At 42.6% G+C, this 18,494-nt stretch overlaps 3 protein-coding genes across 4 annotated transcripts; all 3 read left to right on the forward strand.

The window, feature by feature from the left end:
• The first annotated feature begins 691 nt into the window (after positions 1 to 691).
• On the forward strand, positions 692 to 9,443 carry LOC143010249 (uncharacterized). Its single transcript, XM_076162479.1, has 14 exons — positions 692 to 945; positions 1,180 to 1,588; positions 1,675 to 1,770; positions 1,895 to 2,125; positions 2,229 to 2,376; positions 2,466 to 2,492; positions 2,569 to 3,112; positions 5,965 to 6,101; positions 6,637 to 6,968; positions 7,342 to 7,437; positions 7,546 to 7,779; positions 7,865 to 8,009; positions 8,102 to 8,128; positions 8,215 to 9,443. The coding sequence occupies exons 1-14, from the start codon at positions 692 to 694 to the stop codon at positions 8,742 to 8,744; spliced, it is 3,210 nt and encodes a 1,069-aa protein (XP_076018594.1). The 3' UTR covers positions 8,745 to 9,443.
• A 24-nt stretch (positions 9,444 to 9,467) lies between these two features.
• On the forward strand, positions 9,468 to 12,483 carry LOC143010250 (uncharacterized). The gene is made up of 10 exons (XM_076162480.1): positions 9,468 to 9,503; positions 10,390 to 10,595; positions 10,856 to 11,056; positions 11,220 to 11,444; positions 11,522 to 11,604; positions 11,768 to 11,822; positions 11,921 to 12,006; positions 12,117 to 12,212; positions 12,312 to 12,392; positions 12,475 to 12,483. Exons 1-10 carry the CDS (start codon positions 9,472 to 9,474, stop codon positions 12,481 to 12,483), a joined length of 1,074 nt encoding a protein of 357 aa, XP_076018595.1. The 5' UTR covers positions 9,468 to 9,471.
• On the forward strand, positions 12,456 to 14,274 carry LOC143010319 (pyrin-like). Of its 2 annotated transcripts, XM_076162594.1 has the most exons (4): positions 12,456 to 12,577; positions 12,833 to 12,953; positions 13,034 to 13,060; positions 13,317 to 14,274. In XM_076162594.1, the coding sequence occupies exons 1-4, from the start codon at positions 12,509 to 12,511 to the stop codon at positions 13,859 to 13,861; spliced, it is 762 nt and encodes a 253-aa protein (XP_076018709.1). In that variant the 5' UTR covers positions 12,456 to 12,508; the 3' UTR covers positions 13,862 to 14,274. The 2 variants fall into 2 exon arrangements, with proteins under 2 accessions (XP_076018709.1, XP_076018710.1); XM_076162595.1 differs by lacking the exon at positions 13,034 to 13,060.
• Positions 14,275 to 18,494: the final 4,220 nt, after the last annotated feature.

Here is an 18,494-nt window from a genome sequence, read left to right on the forward strand (position 1 = left end):
AGGCCTCTTTCTCTCTCTCCTGCTCTCTCGCTCTCTCTCTCACACACATATTTACGGTTCCACCAGCTTGGTATATTTATCTCGAAGACAAATGTGAGTGTGATCAGTTTAGGACGTGGTGAGATGTCGCTCGTTCATCAGAATATCATTTGAAGATCAAGATTGATATCACGGTAATGTAACTGCTAACAAATTGGAGTTAGTTTTTAAACTTTTTAATGGATCACAGAGAATTTGAGCATAGATCCACAAACATAGCTCTTGGTTTGTGGTGCTTTGAAAATACTTCTGTCCTTGTTAGGACAAGGGTTGATTAATAAGTTCTGAACCTGAAAAGCTTCTAGTTTTGGGATCTTTTCCCAGTTATTATGGACTCGCTGTCTTCTGTCGTGGCTTTGCTATTCCGACTTTCAACTCTTCCTGAACATGAGAAAAGCTTAATCAAGAAGCCCTTTTGTTATAATTTCCCACAAGCAATTGAATAGCTCTACGAGGCGCCGAATTTATCAATCAACCCATGCTGTGTTACATTCAGAAATGAGGCTTTGCAATTCCGCTTTGATTAGTGGCTTGCCATGCATACCGCTAGAGTGAAATAACAGCATCTAACCATCATCACGGCAGGTTTGATGCCCCACTCACAGGCTGGTAGGTTGCGGTGAAAATGACCCTGCCTCTCCGCCGTGTAGGAATGGCCACAGGTGGAAACCTTTCTGAAGAGCAGGTGCACTGCTCCATCTGTCTAGACGTGTTCACCAACCCAGTGTCCATCCCGTGTGGCCACAACTTCTGCCAGAGCTGCATCCTGGGATACTGGAAAACCAGCCCCTTGTACCAGTGTCCTATGTGCAAGAAGTCCTTCTACAAAAGACCCGAGATCAGCATCAACACTGTTTTGAGGGAAATCGCAGAACAGTTTAAAGAGATCAGGGTGAGAAACACAGAGCAGCAGCAGGAAGCAAAGGGGAACAAGGAGGAGGAGGTGGAGAAAGAGGAGATGGAGAGGAAGAAGAAAGAGGATAAGGAGAGGCTTCTGGAGAAAGACAAGAGAAAGACAGAGGGGTCAAAGGAGAAACCAACAGAGAAGAAGCGCTCTATGGCGCTACCAGAGGATGCACCATTTCTGATGTCTCCATGTCTTCTGCCATCAACTCCAGAACTTACACATCCATTGTTCAGGACATCAGTTCAAGCTGCACCTCAGGGTCCGCAAACATCACCTCCACAAACCTCCACTCTACCACCTTCCCCTTCTTCTACTCCTTCTTCTTCACCCTCTCCTTCTCAGTGGGAGGAAGTCCTGTGCGATGTGTGTATGGGGGAGGACAGGCCCAAAGCGGTCAAGTCCTGCCTGGTGTGTTTGACCTCCTACTGCGAAGAGCACCTGAAGTCTCACACCGCCAGGTTCACCAAGCACAAGCTGATGGAGCCTGTCGCCAACATGGAGGACAGGATGTGTCCGAAGCATGAGAGGCTCCTGGAGCTGTTCTGTAAGAAGGATCAGACATGTGTGTGCGTCCTGTGTACAGAAACAGACCACCGGGGGCATTACACCGTCCCTGTGGAGAGAGAATGGATAGAGAAAAAGGTGAGAATGTTGTGAAAGTTTGAGCAACATCTCTTACAGGCTTTGTCTTATTTGTTTTTACGCACTTCGTCACCTTGCTTGTGCAGGCTCAGCTGAAGAGGACGGAAATAGAAGTTAAGCAGATGATCCAGGACAGAGAGAAGAAGGTGGAAGAGGTCAAACACTGCATGGAGCTCAACAAAGTGAGTCCTGATGGGGTTGTGCAGAAAACAGTTATTGTGTTTGCATACACGTTAAAGCACCAATCACTGTAAACGTGCATTTCCTCACCCTTTTCATCACGCCATCATCACTTTATAATTCCAGTCAAGTGCCCAGAGAGAGATTGAAGACAGTGCACGGGTCTTCTCTGAGTTGATTTGCTCCATCCAGAGGACTCAGGCCGAGCTCCATGTGGCCATAGAGGAGAAGCAGCGGCAGACTGAGAGGCGGGCCCAGGGTCTCATCGCTGAGCTGGTGCAGGAAGTCGCCGAGCTGAAGAGAAGGAACACGGAATTGGAGAATGTGGCTCGCGCCGACCACATTCACTTCCTGAAGGTGAACCACAGAGCTTTTCCCTTCATCTCAGGGTGTGTTCAGACAGAGATGAGGCGTTTTGCTGTCTGAGTTCTAGCAATGTTTGTATTGTTTGTTTCCGTAGAGCTTTCCAGCCCTTTGCGTTCCCCCACCTGTCAAAGACTGGACTGCGACCAGTGTCCCCACCGACATGTGCGTTGGCATCATCAGGAGAGCCGTGTTCAAACTGCAATCGACGTTAAACAAAATGGTCGACAAACTGGCGGATAGCGGTAGGATTTCCCAAAAAGGTCACACGTGTCACCTTTGATGCAAAGCTGAACATACAGTTCAAGGATGAATTTTTCTCTTTGCCTTTCAGAAATCAAAAAGATTACAAAACATGCAGGTAACTATTATGTACATTTCTCTCTCTGCATCACATTTGTATAGAAATTTGATACTTTTTGTTGTGCCATTTTTAGTTGATTTGACCTTGGACCCTGACACAGCCAACCCGTGGCTGCAGCTTTCTCAGGACCGGCGTCAAGTGAGGCACCTGGGGGCGTGGCAGGACCTGCCGGACCACCCCGATCGCTTTGACACAGTCGTCATCGTCCTAGGCCGCGACTGTTTCACCTCGGGGCGACATTACTGGGAGGTCCAGGTGGGGGAAAAGGACGACTGGTATCTGGGTGTGGCAAGGAGCTCTGTCAACAGAAAGGGGAGAATCTCTGTGAGCACCACCCAGGGCTACTGGGCGCTGGCCATGAAGAAAGGCCAAGGCTACCGGGTGTCGACTTCGCCTCCATTGCTGCTGCCCATCGACCCCAAGCCCAGACGAGTGGGTGTATTCCTGGACTATGAGGAGGGGCAGTTGTCGTTTTATGACGTAAGGGCTCGGACCCACATCTACACGTTCAAAGACGCATTGGCAGAGAAGATTGTTCCGTTCTTCTACTTGTACTGCTGCGATAAAGCGTCTGACACGATGGTGATCTGCCCCGTGAACGAGAAAAGCCCAAACAAGCAAAGCTAAGGGATAAACCAAACTGGAAAAGCCCTCAGAATGAAAATCACCCTTTTTCCTTCTTCCTTGAAGAATGCTGTTTTCTGTGTATTTATAGGACTTCGGACTTGTCTGTTTTGAGACTTTATTGACTTAGTGCCTCCTATAATTCATGCAATAACAGCTACCATATCAGTTCATTGCACATCACACTATGTGAAACAGGAGAAGGAAACCCTTTGTTTTAAGGTGTGATGCCAGATTGTGCAACAAATGCTTGGTGAATATTAGGACGCTCGAGAGCTTGATGCGAAATTTCTGACACTGATAGAAATTGATGCAGGATGTCTGTGGCCAGTCACAACCTGACACTCATCACAATACTTATGATTGTTTTGTAGCATTCATTCTGTAGGGGCCTTAACACTTCATTCACTGCATTGATTTCAGTAACAAAACTAATCTATGGCGCATTGTAGCGCCCCCTGGAGTGCAGTACTTCAAACACACAGTGTTGATTGTGTTGTGATTAGTTTTGATTGAGTTTATACCTTTCAAGTGCCATTAACATGAATTTCTGATGTTCCGTTTGCAGAATGCTCCTTCTGATACAGTGACTCCAAACACAAGTGCAGTTACACAGCCGTCAACTGTAAACCATTCTGTCTTTTATCCTGAACGCGATGTTCTTCTCATACGTGTCCATATACCCTTTCCTCATCAAAATAAAAGGACTTATTTGCTGCAGAGTCAGCGTTATTCTTTATCTTTGTAAGAAAAATAGGCCTGCTTTATCATGTTTATGGGCGTACAAGCACCCAGTAAGTGCTGCAGGGTTTCATAATCAAGTAGTGTGTCACAGTGTTTGCTTCCCAGAAGGCATACAGTAGGTGTGACAGATCCATTATACTCACAAACCACACCCCTCTCCCGTCCCACAAACACAATTAGAGAAATCAAAAACAAAAACGTGATGCATTACACAGAATGACAGATGTCGTGGCAAAGTTTCTGTTCATGACAGTTCAGCACCAACAACATCTACCGAATCATAACATTTTTTTAAAATACTTTTTTAGTTAATTGATTAGTATTTGGATTTCACTATCAATTAAATAAGTTTTTGTTTATGTTCCAAGCTTGATGAGGGCTCCAGATTGGACTGATTCATACTTAGTAGAGGGGCACATTCACTCTCGTGGGTGTTTCATGTACGTATGTGTGGCCCTGAGTTACCAGGTTTATATTGTCACGAGTCACCTGTGTAGTATCCGAGCTGTACTTTCCATAGCACTTCACTCCAAAGCGCTTGACGTTGACCTGTTCGCACACAGATGGCAGGGACATACTATGTCAAGGAGCCAACCTGCACATCAGGGGTTCAGTGCCTTGCTCAGGAACACCTTGACAGGCTCTCTAGGAGGAGTACAGAATCGAACCTCTGCAACAGATGTCAGCACATGCAAAGTGCTACATCTGCCTGGATGACTTCACTAGGCCCGTCTGCCTCCTGTGCGGACACTGCTTCAGATGAGATTATAATTGAAAAAGAGTAAAGTTTAGCAAATGATCGAGGAGAGTCCAGCTTAGCATGTGCAGCTCTTCAAAAAATCAAATACAAAACATGACGGTGCGTTGCTTGATTTATGCTTTTACCTGACAAAATAAAAATATAAAAACATGTTTGAATTTGAGATCTTTTGCTTTGACGTGAATGTCGTCACCCAACATACAAATCAAAGTGATTGGTATTTTTCCAGCAGCTGAAAAGGCTCAAAGGAAATGCTTGGCGTGTTTGATATAGGTGTGAAGCACTCACAACCAGTTGATTTGCATACACATTTGGTGGCAAATGTCCAATGAGGAAGAGCAGAATGAGGCATGTGGGGAAGTGACTGGCAGGGTGTGACACTGCCACAGAAACTTACACAGAAATAGAAAGCGAGACAAAGTTTGTGTAAGGAGTGTCTCAAATGCAGGAATGGTTTTTGTTACAAATATTATTCCATTGCATAGCCACTGAAAAGTGTTTCTGATTGTCCATTCAGTAGGCTTGGTCAGCAGCTTAAACACTGTTCTGTATCAGTGAGCTGGGCAGGTTCAAGCGTGGCCTAAACCTTTTTATGATTTTAGTATTAGAAGTATTTTAAACCACTGAGCTAATGAGATGAGGATTGGTCAAATGTTATGGCAAACGGTGTGTCATCATTTATTCCTGAGTAATAAATTGTTGAAAGTAAAACTTTGATTTCCCTTTGACTCTTGAGCACAGCATTCTAAGAGGCAGAGATCAAATCCCTGTTTAATTTATTACTGGATTTAACTTAAGTTAAATGTGACTGTTTGAATCATCATGTTGTGTTTTACTAGGGAAGTGCAAGGAGAAGGACTCAAGTGCAGAGCGACACAGGTTATAGAAAAACTGATTAAATATGACAGAACATGCCAAGAAATAGCAAACACAAGGACACTAGAAATGCAGGCTAAGGGTGGGGGTGCATAGGAGGCTCAGGGAATGTGGGGAAAACAGAAACCTACTCTAACTGCGGGGCAAGGCACAAAACAGAAAACACTAAACAGGAAACAAGAAGAATAAAGCAAGAACGAGGCAAACAATACAAGCCAGGGAACAGAACATGACCGTACACAAAACACAAGGGCTAAAGCAGACTTGCACAATGACGAGTAGCACAGTGAAATTATTGAGCAAATATGTGCCACAATGGATTAATATTCCATAGATAATCCAGGGAAACAAGTTATTCCATCCAAGTCCTATTATTGAGAGCCCTGTGACAAACCGGTTGTACAAACACAACCAATTCATACCTGCTTAATCGTTTGCATGCGATCACATGCTTAATGAGAAAAGGGTTAATGACGACCAGAAATGCAAGTTTGGAAGCAAAAGAGGGAGGGATAAAAAGAGGAAGATGGAAAGAGCAAAAGCAGAGCCAGAGCAGAACAGACAGACAGAGACAAGAATAAGGAGCATCAACATGGAAATGGGTATGTTTTACATTTCACATTTATAGCCCCTGAAAGTACACTTATTACAAGGTTTGTGTATAATAAATTAGCTCTTCAAAAACTGATATGTCTATTCTCCTTAGTGGTAAAAATTATGTTGTTTTTTAGTAAGTAACAAAGTTAGATTTGGTATTTGAATTTCTTTAATCATCATTGTGATTATCTGCTTTTTGCTTATGAACTTTTCTATTTCTCATCAGCTGGTTGTTGTTGTACAAGGAAGACAAGTCAAACTTTTTAAACGCTGACTAGTGACTGCTGTTCTAAATCAGTGCGACTCCCAGGGTAACCACGGGAACAACAGCTACTTAGTAACCATTGTTTGACTTTGAGTAACTCACCACCTCCCTATGCTGTTAATTACGCCTGACAACACCTTAGATCTGATTATACCAAGGTGTTTCTATGTTGCACAAACTGTTGATTTGAAATGCTTCCAGTGATTGTCTTGAATTAATTATTCTTTCCCTGATAACACAATTTTACTCATGATCACGTGTTCCTGTTCACACAGGAACTGCTACCTCGTTTATATTTCGGACAAATGACCAGCAGGAGGACGATGTGGTGTGCGACATTTGCACCGGGACAATGCCGAAGGCAGAGAAGTCGTGCCTCACATGTTCCGCCTCGTACTGCTCGTCTCACCTGGAGCATCATAACTCTATCGAGAGGCTGAGGAGCCACAAGTTGGTGAATCCTGTGAAGAACTTGGATGAGAGGGCCTGCCCGAGTCATGGGCTCCCACTCGAGCTGTACAACAGGGAGTGGCACAAGTGTATTTGTGTTCGCTGTATCGAAGGTGGCGTCATTGTCTCCACTGAAGATGAATGTATTAAGAAGAAGGTGGGTATGATGTAGGAGACCCTGTGAGACACCGTGTATACATACAACCCGGACAAAGTTTGTATAATCCCAATGGAAGTTCCTAGTGCACACCCAGCAGTGTGGAGGGGGAATCTCTCTCCCGAGGTTTCTTCCTTTTTTTCCTTATTCATGAGGGTTTTCTCCTAGAGTGCTTTGGGCGGGTTTGGGAACTTCCCTGATGTTGTGGGCCTGTAAAGCCCTTTGAGACATTGTCTGTGGTATCGGGCTAATAAAAGTGACTTAAATTCATGGTATCAGTCCCTGTAGCTTCAAGTTGTTGTTGTTTAAAAAGCTGAGAATTTAAATCCTTTTGCATTTTGCAGAAATTGAATTCCGTTTCTGTTCCCTGCAGGATGAGCTCAGTGAGATCAAGGATGAGTTAATGCAGAAAATCGAAATTGGAAAGATGAAGTTTGATGAGATTGATGCGTCGCTCAAAAGCTGCCTGGTGAGCAACAAACACCACTAATATCCAAGATCATCAATGTCCTAGAAGGATTCATGAGCAATTAGTCCCAGTTTTTACTTTATTGTCTTCCATCTTCCTTATTTTTAGGACCAGGTGGACAGTGAGTTGCAAGAGACTGAGCACGTGTTCGCAACTGCCATCGCCACGTTGGAGGAAGCCATGCTTATTGCTTGTAAGCCGCTGAAGGACAGGAGACGGGCTGTGAAGAGAGACGCACAAGAGCTCACGAAAGAGTTGCAAGATGACATCAGACAGCTGGAGAGGACCGTCTCTGAGATGGACCACTTGTCTGCTATAGAGGATCACTTTCTTTTTCTGCAGGTGAGCTAGAACTCAGAGCATTGGGACAACTTGTCCCCATGAATACATGCATGACCTTCTTCTCCTCTCTGTCTTTGTCTCTCAGAGATACCCATCCCTTTCTTATCCGGAGAGCAGAGACTGGACAGAAGTGGCTCTTGACTCCTCGCTCTCCTTTGGCTCCATGAGAAAAATCAGAGCAAATATGATGGACAAACTTCACCACCAGCTGGAGGAGCTGAGCTCCACTGGTAAGAGATGAGTTATGAAGGTTAAAGGGGGTAAAAGCGTTTTTGTAGGTGCAGGTTTATTTGCTAATGCTAAATGCTGTTTCAATTTACAGAACTGAGGAGAGCTGCAAAGTTTCGAGGTAGGTGGGCCGATCTGCTAATGTTGAGAAATATCAGAAAGTTTTGAGTTTGGATCACAGAATAACTTTTTGTTTATGGTTTACAGTGGATGTGAAGCTGGACCCAAGCACCTCACACGCACAACTTGTCGTTTCTGAGGATGGAAAAGAAGTGAAGGACAGGGGAGAGATCCAGGAAGTGCCTGACACTCCGGAGAGATTCAATCTGTTTGCCAGCATCCTGGGTGGGAGCCCTTTGGTCAGTGGGAGGTCGTACTGGGAGGTGGAGGTCGCAAACAAGACAGGCTGGGATCTGGGCGTGGCAAGAGTCAACGCAAACCGAAGGGGGAAACTCTCTCTCAGCCCAGAGATAGGTTTCTGGGTTCTTGTGCATTATGATAGCGTAGAGTATGCTGCCACTGATAGCAAACCCGTCCACCTCTCTGTCAACGAGAGGCCTCAGAAGGTGGGGGTGTTTGTGGATCATGACGAAGGAATTGTCTCTTTCTATGATGCCAATGCTCAGAGTCACATCTACTCCTTTACCAAGTGTACATTCGATGGGGAGATCGTGCCATATTTCAGTCCACACCTGAGAGAAGATGGGAGAAATGCTGCACCTCTCATTATCTGCTGAGAAACACAATCAAAACACATGCAAGTTTTTGGGGATTTTTCTGGAAAGGGTACAAATAGCTCAAGACAATTAGCATTCTTTTACCAACCTGGGCTGTTCAGGAAATACATGAAAGCACAGTCCTTACAGTCATGCGAAAGGTGATGCGAATGACAAGTTGAAAAGGTCAAATATATTTATGTATATTTATTATATATGGGGAAAAGCTTACAATATAATTACATATGCATGATTTTTGTGTGAACTGATATTTTCTTTATTGAAATGTGAAATGGGAGAAATTGTAGGATGGACTAATAAAAGAGCAGGTTTTAGGGATTTGGGGGATATGGCAATGTTATGATATCAATTTCTTCTTCTCGACATCTTTTACATCTGTGTTTTTGTGTTTCTCACTCAATGTAATCACTCAATAATTACAATACACCTACCTACTATGCAATTTACTGTTTATGCCACCGTACATTACAGTGTATTTTGTATGTAATCAAGTTTAATATCTCAAAGCAAATTGATCTATAATCCTAATAAATGCATCAAATCTGAATCAAACCCAGTACATATTGTTTGTTCATGAGCATCATAATGAAAGAACAAGCAGATGAACATATTTCACAGTAAATGGTAAGTGATCAACAGGAAGAGCCTCTTTCTGTCCCTATCACCTTGTGTGTGTTTTGTATTAAATGAAACTGAAAGTAACTGTCAGTTCATAGTAAACCGACAGATGTCGAAGTGCATCGGCTGGAAGAGCACAAGGTGAGCTGCTGTGTGGGACTGGGTTCTGTCATTAATCAATTAATATATAGTACTGGGCTTTTGTTAAAATCTGGCTAGAAGTTTAACTCACTTCATTTCAGATAGAATGTATCATTTGACTCAGAGCATAAAGGTGATTTAAGCAGTGTTATCCTAACTTAAAATTTTTGTAGAAGTACAACTGGTTAACAGGTATGTGTGTGATCACCTGATATTTCACTTTTTAACTATTTGCCTGACATTAAAAAACAAATACGTTTTGATTTTGCTTAATGAAAGACAAACAAGGTTCTTATACTTCTGCCTGCCATATGACACACATATGATTGTTTTCCCAGCTGTTATTTACATATTTGGGTGTGTTCCTGTTCTTTGTCTACCTTTTGAAGTTCTTGTTACTCATAAACCACAGCCATAGAAATTCCTCTTAACTCTTGACTAGGATAAAACATGTAGTCAGTGAAATTAACTTGAAGCAGACTTATTTTACTTAATTTCAGTTGAAATAATGTTCATTTACATAAATCTTGTTTTTTCTGGATTAATACTGGTGGATGAATGAATGTTCTCCCTCACATTGCCATGTTACATATATACCACTGGAGGGCGACGAATTTCTGTCTAATCTCAGTTCACTCGGAGCATTAGCCCCTAAACAGCACTACTAATATAATAACACAGAATACCTGACATGAATGCATGTCTTATGAATGCAAAACAATGTTTTTGAGAACTAAATCAACCTTTTCTTGCTCTGCTGCACAATAAATATAAAGTCTCACTGTGTCAGATCAGACAGAATGTCTTTGATAGTATTTGGTCGAAGAATATTGGGGCAAGTGCTTTCCCAAAAGTATCTTTGTTGAAAACCATTTATTTTACGCAGACGCACATCAAACATGAACCTCCAGGTTTGCCACTGCGGCTGGTCCAAAACGACGACTTACCAGGGCCTGAGGACGCACCAGGGGAAGATGGGATGCACGGCAAAGGGAATGAGTATCCCTCAGAGTGAATACTTGAGTCTTAACAGTTCACTTAAGGGCAATCTGGGGCTGCCAAAGTTTGATCTCTACTCCCCTATCAAGGCTGGTGAGTAGTCCAAACCTTTGCCGCCGCAATCCACTGGAAACACACCAACATGACACAAACATCAAGGGGCTCCATCTTTTCTTACTGTAAAATTGAAGTGAGTGCTGCACTTTGTCAATACCCAGTTGTGACATATTTAAGAGATCACTTAATTGTCACCACAGGTCACTTCATGTGAGTTTTAAGTTTCGTTATAAGGCTATTGAGCTTTCCAGTGTTGCATCATTCTCTTTCTTGTAATATTCTACTGCCCATCACAGCAGAGCCCTTACCAGACACCAGCCTCCAGGTCTGCCACTGCGGCTGGTCCAAAGAGACGACGTACCACGGCCTGAGGACTCACCAGGGGATGATGGGATGCACAATGAAGAGATTGAGGATCCCTGAGAGTAAACCATTCAATTTTGACAGTTCAGTTTGGGAACTGGGAATGAATGACGTCTCCACACCTTTCAATGCAGGTGAGTGGTACAACCCTTGTCATCCAGTTGCTAACTCTAGTAGAAATCACCTCATTGCCACTAGAGGTCACTGTATATGAGGTTTCATTTACATTTTAGTTTATTGAGTCCTTACTGGAATTTTCAACAGCTCATCATGGAACCAATGATGATCCCTTGCCAGAATTGAGTTTCCAGGTTTGCCACTGCGGATGGTCCAAAGTGACGACTTACCAGGGCCTGAGGACTCACCAGGGGAAGATGGGATGCACGCTGAAGGAGGGAGCACTCTTTCCAAACACCTTCCATCTCATTGATGAGAAGGAGGGTGTTAAGACTGATTCGGGTCTACCAAGCTTCAGTACACCAACAGATTTTGCAGCGGCCACAGTAAAAGAGAATCACGTATGTTTAACCCTTTTATGGTATTCAAAACTGAAAATAACACATCAGTCAGAAAACTAAAGGAGCTTCATTTGTTCACAGTGTTTGAAACACCACAGCACTCTGTCCAAATGCCCCCAAACTTCCATGTGGTCCGTCGGGCGCTTGACTTCTCTGATCAGCAGGTACAGCAGATGAATGACCATTTGGGACATTCTGCATGGTGAAGAAGAACCAGTGTCATCGCATTACATTTCATGCTTTGTTCCAGCAGTTGCATCCTAATTCATGCAGTAGTTTAGTCTCATGATTCAGCTGTTACACTTGATAATCAATCCTTCCTGACAGAATGAAACGAGTCAAACGAATCAAGTTGCCACGGAGAAGGAGGAGCTCAGATCATGTATGTACAAAAATGATTTGTTTGTCCAAAATGGTGAGTAAAATAACATTCCTGAAAAATGGCGGTGGTTAACAGTGACAAATCCTTGATCCCTACAGTTTCTGATACACTGCAGCGATCCAACAACATGGTCCAAAAAGTAAAGGCGGCCCAGCAGGTGGACAGTTCCTCTGAGTATCGGCAGGTACGGCAGATGACTGACACACTCCAACACGCTGTTTGTGAAGATGAACCGTCACTCATTCGTCCATTATCTGTTGTGTTGTCTGTGTTCCTTCTTGTATGCGTTCAAAGGAAAGACAAGACAGAATCACAGCAGACCTGCAGTTGAAACTCCAGATGATAAAGCAAAAAAAGGCGGAAGTCAAATCTTCTGTGAAAGCCTTCAAGGTCAGCACCTGCCAAATGTTATTTTTGGTTGGGTGGGGTAAAATATTTGTTTCTGAATTTGCTGTTTCATGCCCACACTTTTGCTCCCCACACCTTTAGTGCCATTTGGACCACCAATGGCTGGAGATCAACAGCGTGTTTTCAGACGCCATGAAAGTCATGGAGGAGGCTCGAGGAGAGGTTGGTCAACTTTTAAACTCCAACACAGGCGGTCGATTGTATTTTGATGAGGTAGGACCTAACCTGGCACGTCATTTGTTAGGAAAGCTAAAGCAAAGAAAGAGGCATGAGAGCTCATGCAGCAACTGCAGGAAGAAATCGACAAACTCATGAAGGCCATCAGCAACTCGGACACAAACTTTCAGGTGAGTCTATGCAATTCGGTCACTTATTATTTGTGTCATGGAACAGATTCCTTGTGCCCCTAATAGGCAATTAAGACAACTTACCAGCGACAACTTCCAGTGGCAAGTCCCCTAACCCAAGGAACCGGGCCCTGGGCAAACTCGATCAAGAAGTCCTCAACCTTGGAGCCGCAGCTCATACCAACAAAAACTTTGACCTGTTTAATATAAATACTTTATTTGTATATAATGTTTTTGAAATGGTCCCTCGTGCAGGTTTCCCCTTCTCTGATGACAGCGACCTTCGACACTTCTTGCTCCTTTGGTAGCCTGAGAGTGACAACGTCAACCATGATGGAACAAATTGAGCAGAATTTAGAAAAGCTCTCATCTGTCGGTGAGTCTGATTTTAAAGGTTAAATCCAAGCTGTATGTCACAAACCACAATAAACTATTGCTTTTTTTTTCACCCACCAGAACTCAAGAGGTTTCACAGATTTGAAGGTACGTGGCTCAATATTTTTTATTGTCCATTTTTTTTTTATTATTTAGGTATTATTTTTCAACGCTGGGTAATAAGGATATTGCTGATTTCTAATTAGTTGAGGATGTGTTTGTGGAATTTGTGGTTTCCTGTAAATGTTATGAATGAAGCACAGTCAGAGGCACATTCGTAGAAAAACAACAATCATCGATCCGTTTCTGCATATGAACTTTTCATGTTGGCTGTCCTTCCAATATATATTTTTTGTATCTGTAGTGGACGTAAAGCTGGACCCGAGCACCGCACATCGACAACTCCTCCTCTCTGCCGACGGCAAAGAAGTGAGTGATGGAGGAGAGAGCCAGGAAGGGTCTGACACTCTGGAGAGATTTGACCTGTACGGCAGTATCCTAGGTGTGAACAGTTTGGTTTCTGGGAAGTCCTACTGGGAAGTGGCGGCCGGAGACAAGACAGGCTGGGATATGGGGGTGGCGAGAGGAAACGCTAAACGCACAGGGAAACTCTCTCTCAACCCAGATGGAGGTTACTGGGTGGTTGTACATTATAATGACGACAAGTACGCAGCCATGGCTGAGCCACCCGTCGGCCTCACCCTCAGCGAGAAACCTGACAGGGTGGGGGTGTTTGTGGATAAGGACAAAGGACTTGTCTCCTTCTATGACGTCACAGCTCAGAGTCACATCCACTCCTTTACTGGGTGTTCCTTCAGTGACACTGAGATCTTCCCCTATTTTAGTCCACATCTGAGAGAAAATGGGAGAAACGCTGAACCTCTTATCATTTGTGCTGTAACCCGTTGACGGGTGTGGGAGGTTTACAGCTTTAAATAGGTAAAATAAGATTAGATTAGATTAGATTAGATTCAACTTAATTGTCAATGCCTGTTACAAGTACAAGCAACAAAATGCAGATAGCCTCTAACCAGAAGTGCAAAAGCCAGCATTAAATAATATATTACAGTTAAGAATTTACATTAAGATTATGGGGGGTAGGAATTTACTGTCTCTCCTGAGGGTTTTTCAAAAGGACTATAGATACTTTTCCACAGTCTGATGTCATCACATTTTACATTTCACTGAGGGTTGATGGGTGAACATCAAACTCTCCTGCTCTCAATCATGATCTGCAACTGATTTTCTTATGTATTTCTTCAATTATTTGTTACGTACAATCGCTCAATAAACAACAACAACTAAAATGTACCCTCTTATCAGGTCTTAGTCCAGAAATTCTTAATGCAAGTTCAAGAAACTTCCCACAGCAATAAATGAATTAAAGGACCAGTAAAACCTCTATTTAACCTAAAATCACCTGGCACACTCAAGTGTCCCAAACACGTGCGTTGCAGGTCTGGTGAGGAGCGTTTGTGTGCAAATAGTAGTGGTTCTTTCTCACCAGCAAACGAAAACCAACTCACTTGATGTCCACGAGGTGAGGTTAGCGACTCCTCGCTGCCAAGTCCTGTGTTGCAGCCAGAAGAATGAAGCATTCCCTCTTACTTAACTCCTCTGTGTTGCTCCGACGGTTTTGAGTTCACTGGGTTAAACAAAGTCCTCCAACCTTCCAGAAGAGTAAATTAGCTACCCTACTCCAGTGTTAGCTAAGTGGGCTAATCCATGCGTCCGGCTGGAAGAAAATGTCTCTCTTCTCACTCTTCTTCTCTTATTTCTTCTTAGTAACCTATGACCACTACAGCACTTCTTCATTGGTTCATTAGAAGGCAAGGCAAGGCAATTTTATTCATAATGCACATTTCAGCAGCAAGGCAATTCAAAGTGCTTTACAATAAAATAGAATAAAAGCATCAGGAAAAGAAAAGGACACTTAGATGAAACAAAACATTTTAAAGAAAATTTAAACTAAAAAGGACACTTAAGTACAATTAAAAACAAAAAAATGTAAAGAAAATAAAAAATAGTTTACCCCGTGGTTGTTAATAAAACAGGTGACCTAATCTCGCAAAGGATTTCTATTTTATTTCTATTTTGAATAAGATCAGTTACCTTATCTCGCAAAGGATTTCTATTTTATTTTTATTTTAAACAAGATGGGTTACCTTATCTCGCAAAAGATTTCCACTAATTTCTGGATAAAACAGGTTACCTTATCTCTAAGGATTTCTATTTTATTTCTATTTTGCTTACCCCTGCAGAGGCCCCCGGGTTCTAAACTAAAACAGAATAAAACAGGTAGTTAAATTAAGTTAAAAGGACACTTTAATAATAGTAGTTATTAAAAACATAAGAGTTTAAAACAAGCTAAAACAGAATAAAGCAGGAAAATTAGGTTTGACTTACAGTAAGTTACAGTGCAGTGTGATTTTGTTTTTAATTAAAGGCAGCGTCAAACAGAAAAGTCTTTAGTTAAGACTTTATCTCAAAGATGTGAGAGTTGCAGCTAACCTGCAGTTTTCTGGGAGTTTGTTCCATATATGCGGGGCATAAATACTGAATGCTGCTTCTCCATGCTTACTTTTGACTCTGGGGAAAGAAAGCAGACCCAAACCTGACGACCTGAGCGGTCAGGATGGTTCTTAATCTAGCAAAAGATCAGACATGTATTTTAGCCCTCAACCATACAGTGATTTATAAACCAGCAGTAGTAGTACAAAGCCAGTGTAAGGACCTCAGAACTGGAGTGATCTGATCCACTTTCTTGGTCTTAGTGAAGCCTCGAGCTGCAGCGTTCTGGATCAGCGGCGGCTGTCTGATCTTTTTTGTAGGTAGACCTGTAAAGACCCCGTTACACTAGTTTAGTCTACTGAAGATAAATGCATGGATGAGTTTTTCTAAATCCTGCTGAGACATAATTCCTTTAATCCTTGATATATTCTTAAGGTGATAGTAGGCTGACTTTGTAATTGTCTTAATGTAGTTGTTGAAATTCAGGTCTGAGTCCATGACTACACCAAGGTTTCTGGCTTGGTCTGCGGTTTTTAACATTACTGATTGAAGCTGGGCGCTGACTTTTAATTGCTCCTCCTTGGCCCCAAAAACAACCACCTCATTTGTGTCTTTGTTTAATTGAAGAAAATTCTGGCACATCCAGTCATTGATCTGTACAATGCATTTACTTAGTGCTTGTAATGGACCATAGTCTCCTAGTGACATGGTTATGTGAATTTGTGTGTCATCTGCATAATTATGGGAACTTATTTTGTCTTTTTCTAAATCTGAGCCAGTGGCAGCATGTAGATGTTAAACAGTAGAGGCCACAGAATGGAGCTTTGGGGAACTCCACACTTTGTATTTGTCTGTTCAGATGTGTAGTTACCTATCGAAACAAAGTAGTCCCTGTCCTTTAAATATGATTTTAACCAGCTTAGTACTGTGCCAGAAAGTCCTACCCAGTTTTCTGGTCGGTCTAGTAATATTTTGTGGTCGACCGTGTCAAATGCAGCACTGAGATCCAGTAATAGCACTACTGAAATTCTGCCACTGTCTGCGTTTAAGTGGCTGTTGATGAATACCTTAATAAGAGCAGTCTTAGTGCTATGGTGTGCTCGAAAACCTGACTGGAAGACATTGAAACAATTGTTAAGTGCCTGGAAGTTGTTCACCTGTTGAAAAACAGCTTTTTCAATGCTTTTACTCATGAACGGGAGGTTTGATATGGGCCTTGATTTTAGGTGGACACAAGGCAACACACGTCCTGTACCTGATATTCCTATACCTGAAGCTATCCACACACAGTGCCCCAGCTTGTTCTGGGAGAAAAATCACGAGTGATTAGCCTTGCTCAACATGAGTTTGCTGCATTTTGTACGCAAACAACCTTATCAGACTGAGGGGACAGAGGATAATGGCGTTGGGGAGGTGGGGGACGTGGTGGACGTCTCTTTGATACTGTTGGAGATGGACGCCAAGTGGGATTTAGGGGAGAGAAAATGGGGGTAGGTTTGGGGGTAAACTGAGTTTCAGCAGTTACCAGCTTCTTCAACTGGTCGGTGAAATCCAAGAGAGAAGAGGAAGGAGAAAGGGTGTCTGGAGAGGAGAGTGAGTGGAGTGAGTGGAGTTTGGGTGGGGTGATAGAGGTGGATCGTTGGTGTTGGGGGGGTGAGAAGGGGGTGAAGGGGGGTGGAGGCTCCAGCTCTCGCTTCTGGTATCTCCCATAATCAGAGCTCTCGTTGGGTGGGGGCTGAGGTCGCTGTCCTTCAGGGTTTCTGCTACGCTGTTTTTTGTTATCCTGCTTTTTTGGTTCCTCTTGTCTCTTGTCCTTGGCAGAGGGAACAGATGGGTGACGTAGGGTAAGAGGTGAACAATTTTACTCCTGACTTGTTCAGGCAAAGTCCATCCGTCTTAAAAAGATGTTGACGGTGCCATAAGAAGTTGAAATTGTCAGTAATAATGTATGTACATTATTATGTTAAATTACACAAGTAAATCCAATTTTCCCTTTAGGTATGAACCAAAGTATTATCACAGTACTACCTATCACTATGAATTTAGTCATTTGAAACCAAAATATTTCACCCCATGGAAATAATACAAGCCATGAATTCAACCATGAACATAGATGAACAATCGACACGTAAACAATACATATCTTACATGTCTTACACCCTAATTTTCCTAGTTACATGTGATTGTGTAGATTGATGTTGTCTGTGTTGCAGGGTTCATTTCCTTGTGTGTGGTGTGGCGAATATTAAAGAACACCGGATAGTTGTAAGGGGTCGTTTCCCCAAACATGGCCATGTGGTAAAACTATCCAATATTTGTTTACTGGGTAATCAGAAATTACGTTTCTTTTATTTTAAACAGGATTACAAAAGATTGTGGTGCTTTTTTGAATTTTAACAATCACCAAAACATGTGAGGTGTGTGTGATATATTATTTGAATTCATATCACATTATACATACATGGAGAAAATCTTTTCACAATTCTTCATTTGATGAGATTACAGTGGGAATGACAGAATTCAAGTCAGTTCAAGCTAATTTTAAGTTGTGTCACTTATTCACGGTGTGATTGGTTTATCTGCAGTCACATTTTCTGATGCAAATGCATCTTGTCTTCTCACACTGGGCTGAGCAGGAAACCGCTAAAGGTGGTCACACCACCTACTGACCAAACGTGCCAATGTGCAGCCAGTCGCATGTACACATGGTCGCCCTTCTGCAGCTGCACAAACACCGCGTTTCCCTTTATCAGCGTAATCAGCCATGGAGGCTTGATCGTGACTCTTGGACAGGAGCTGGTTTTTCTTGCAATTTGCATGTTTGGATCCCTGCCAGGTTCCCTACAACATGATGATTATCTAGCGCACACACATACAAAATGAGACCTCTTATGTAACAAACAACACTTGTTTTACAACAAATTTCTTTCCTTTTTAATTCATTTTTGTGAGAGCAGAAACAAATTACTTGGTGAATTTCTCATCTCCAGGATCTTAATAGCTTACCAATATAATTTATTAAGACTGTCCA

This window comes from Genypterus blacodes, unplaced genomic scaffold, assembly GCF_046128005.1.
Source record: "Genypterus blacodes isolate CSIRO-AG114 ecotype Tasmania unplaced genomic scaffold, CSIRO-AGI_Gbla_v1 ptg000122l_1, whole genome shotgun sequence".
Taxonomy (NCBI): Eukaryota; Metazoa; Chordata; class Actinopteri; order Ophidiiformes; family Ophidiidae; genus Genypterus; species Genypterus blacodes.

Excerpts from the sequence above, each read along its gene's own strand:
- LOC143010250 (XM_076162480.1), top strand. The coding sequence starts at position 9,472 with ATGTCGAAGTGCATCGGCTGGAAGAGCACAAG. Across the intron at positions 12,007-12,116 it reads GTTCCTCTGAGTATCGGCAG|GAAAGACAAGACAGAATCAC; the intron begins GTACGGCAGATG and ends ATGCGTTCAAAG. Across the intron at positions 12,213-12,311 it reads CTTCTGTGAAAGCCTTCAAG|TGCCATTTGGACCACCAATG; the intron begins GTCAGCACCTGC and ends CCACACCTTTAG.
- LOC143010319 (XM_076162594.1), top strand. The coding sequence starts at position 12,509 with ATGCAGCAACTGCAGGAAGAAATCGACAAACTCATGAAGGCCATCAGC. Across the intron at positions 12,954-13,033 it reads AGAAAAGCTCTCATCTGTCG|AACTCAAGAGGTTTCACAGA; the intron begins GTGAGTCTGATT and ends TTCACCCACCAG. Across the intron at positions 13,061-13,316 it reads GAGGTTTCACAGATTTGAAG|TGGACGTAAAGCTGGACCCG; the intron begins GTACGTGGCTCA and ends TTGTATCTGTAG.
- LOC143010249 (XM_076162479.1), top strand. The coding sequence starts at position 692 with ATGGCCACAGGTGGAAACCTTTCTGAAGAGCAGGTGCACTGCTCCATC. Across the intron at positions 1,771-1,894 it reads ACTGCATGGAGCTCAACAAA|TCAAGTGCCCAGAGAGAGAT; the intron begins GTGAGTCCTGAT and ends TTATAATTCCAG. Across the intron at positions 2,126-2,228 it reads ACCACATTCACTTCCTGAAG|AGCTTTCCAGCCCTTTGCGT; the intron begins GTGAACCACAGA and ends TTGTTTCCGTAG.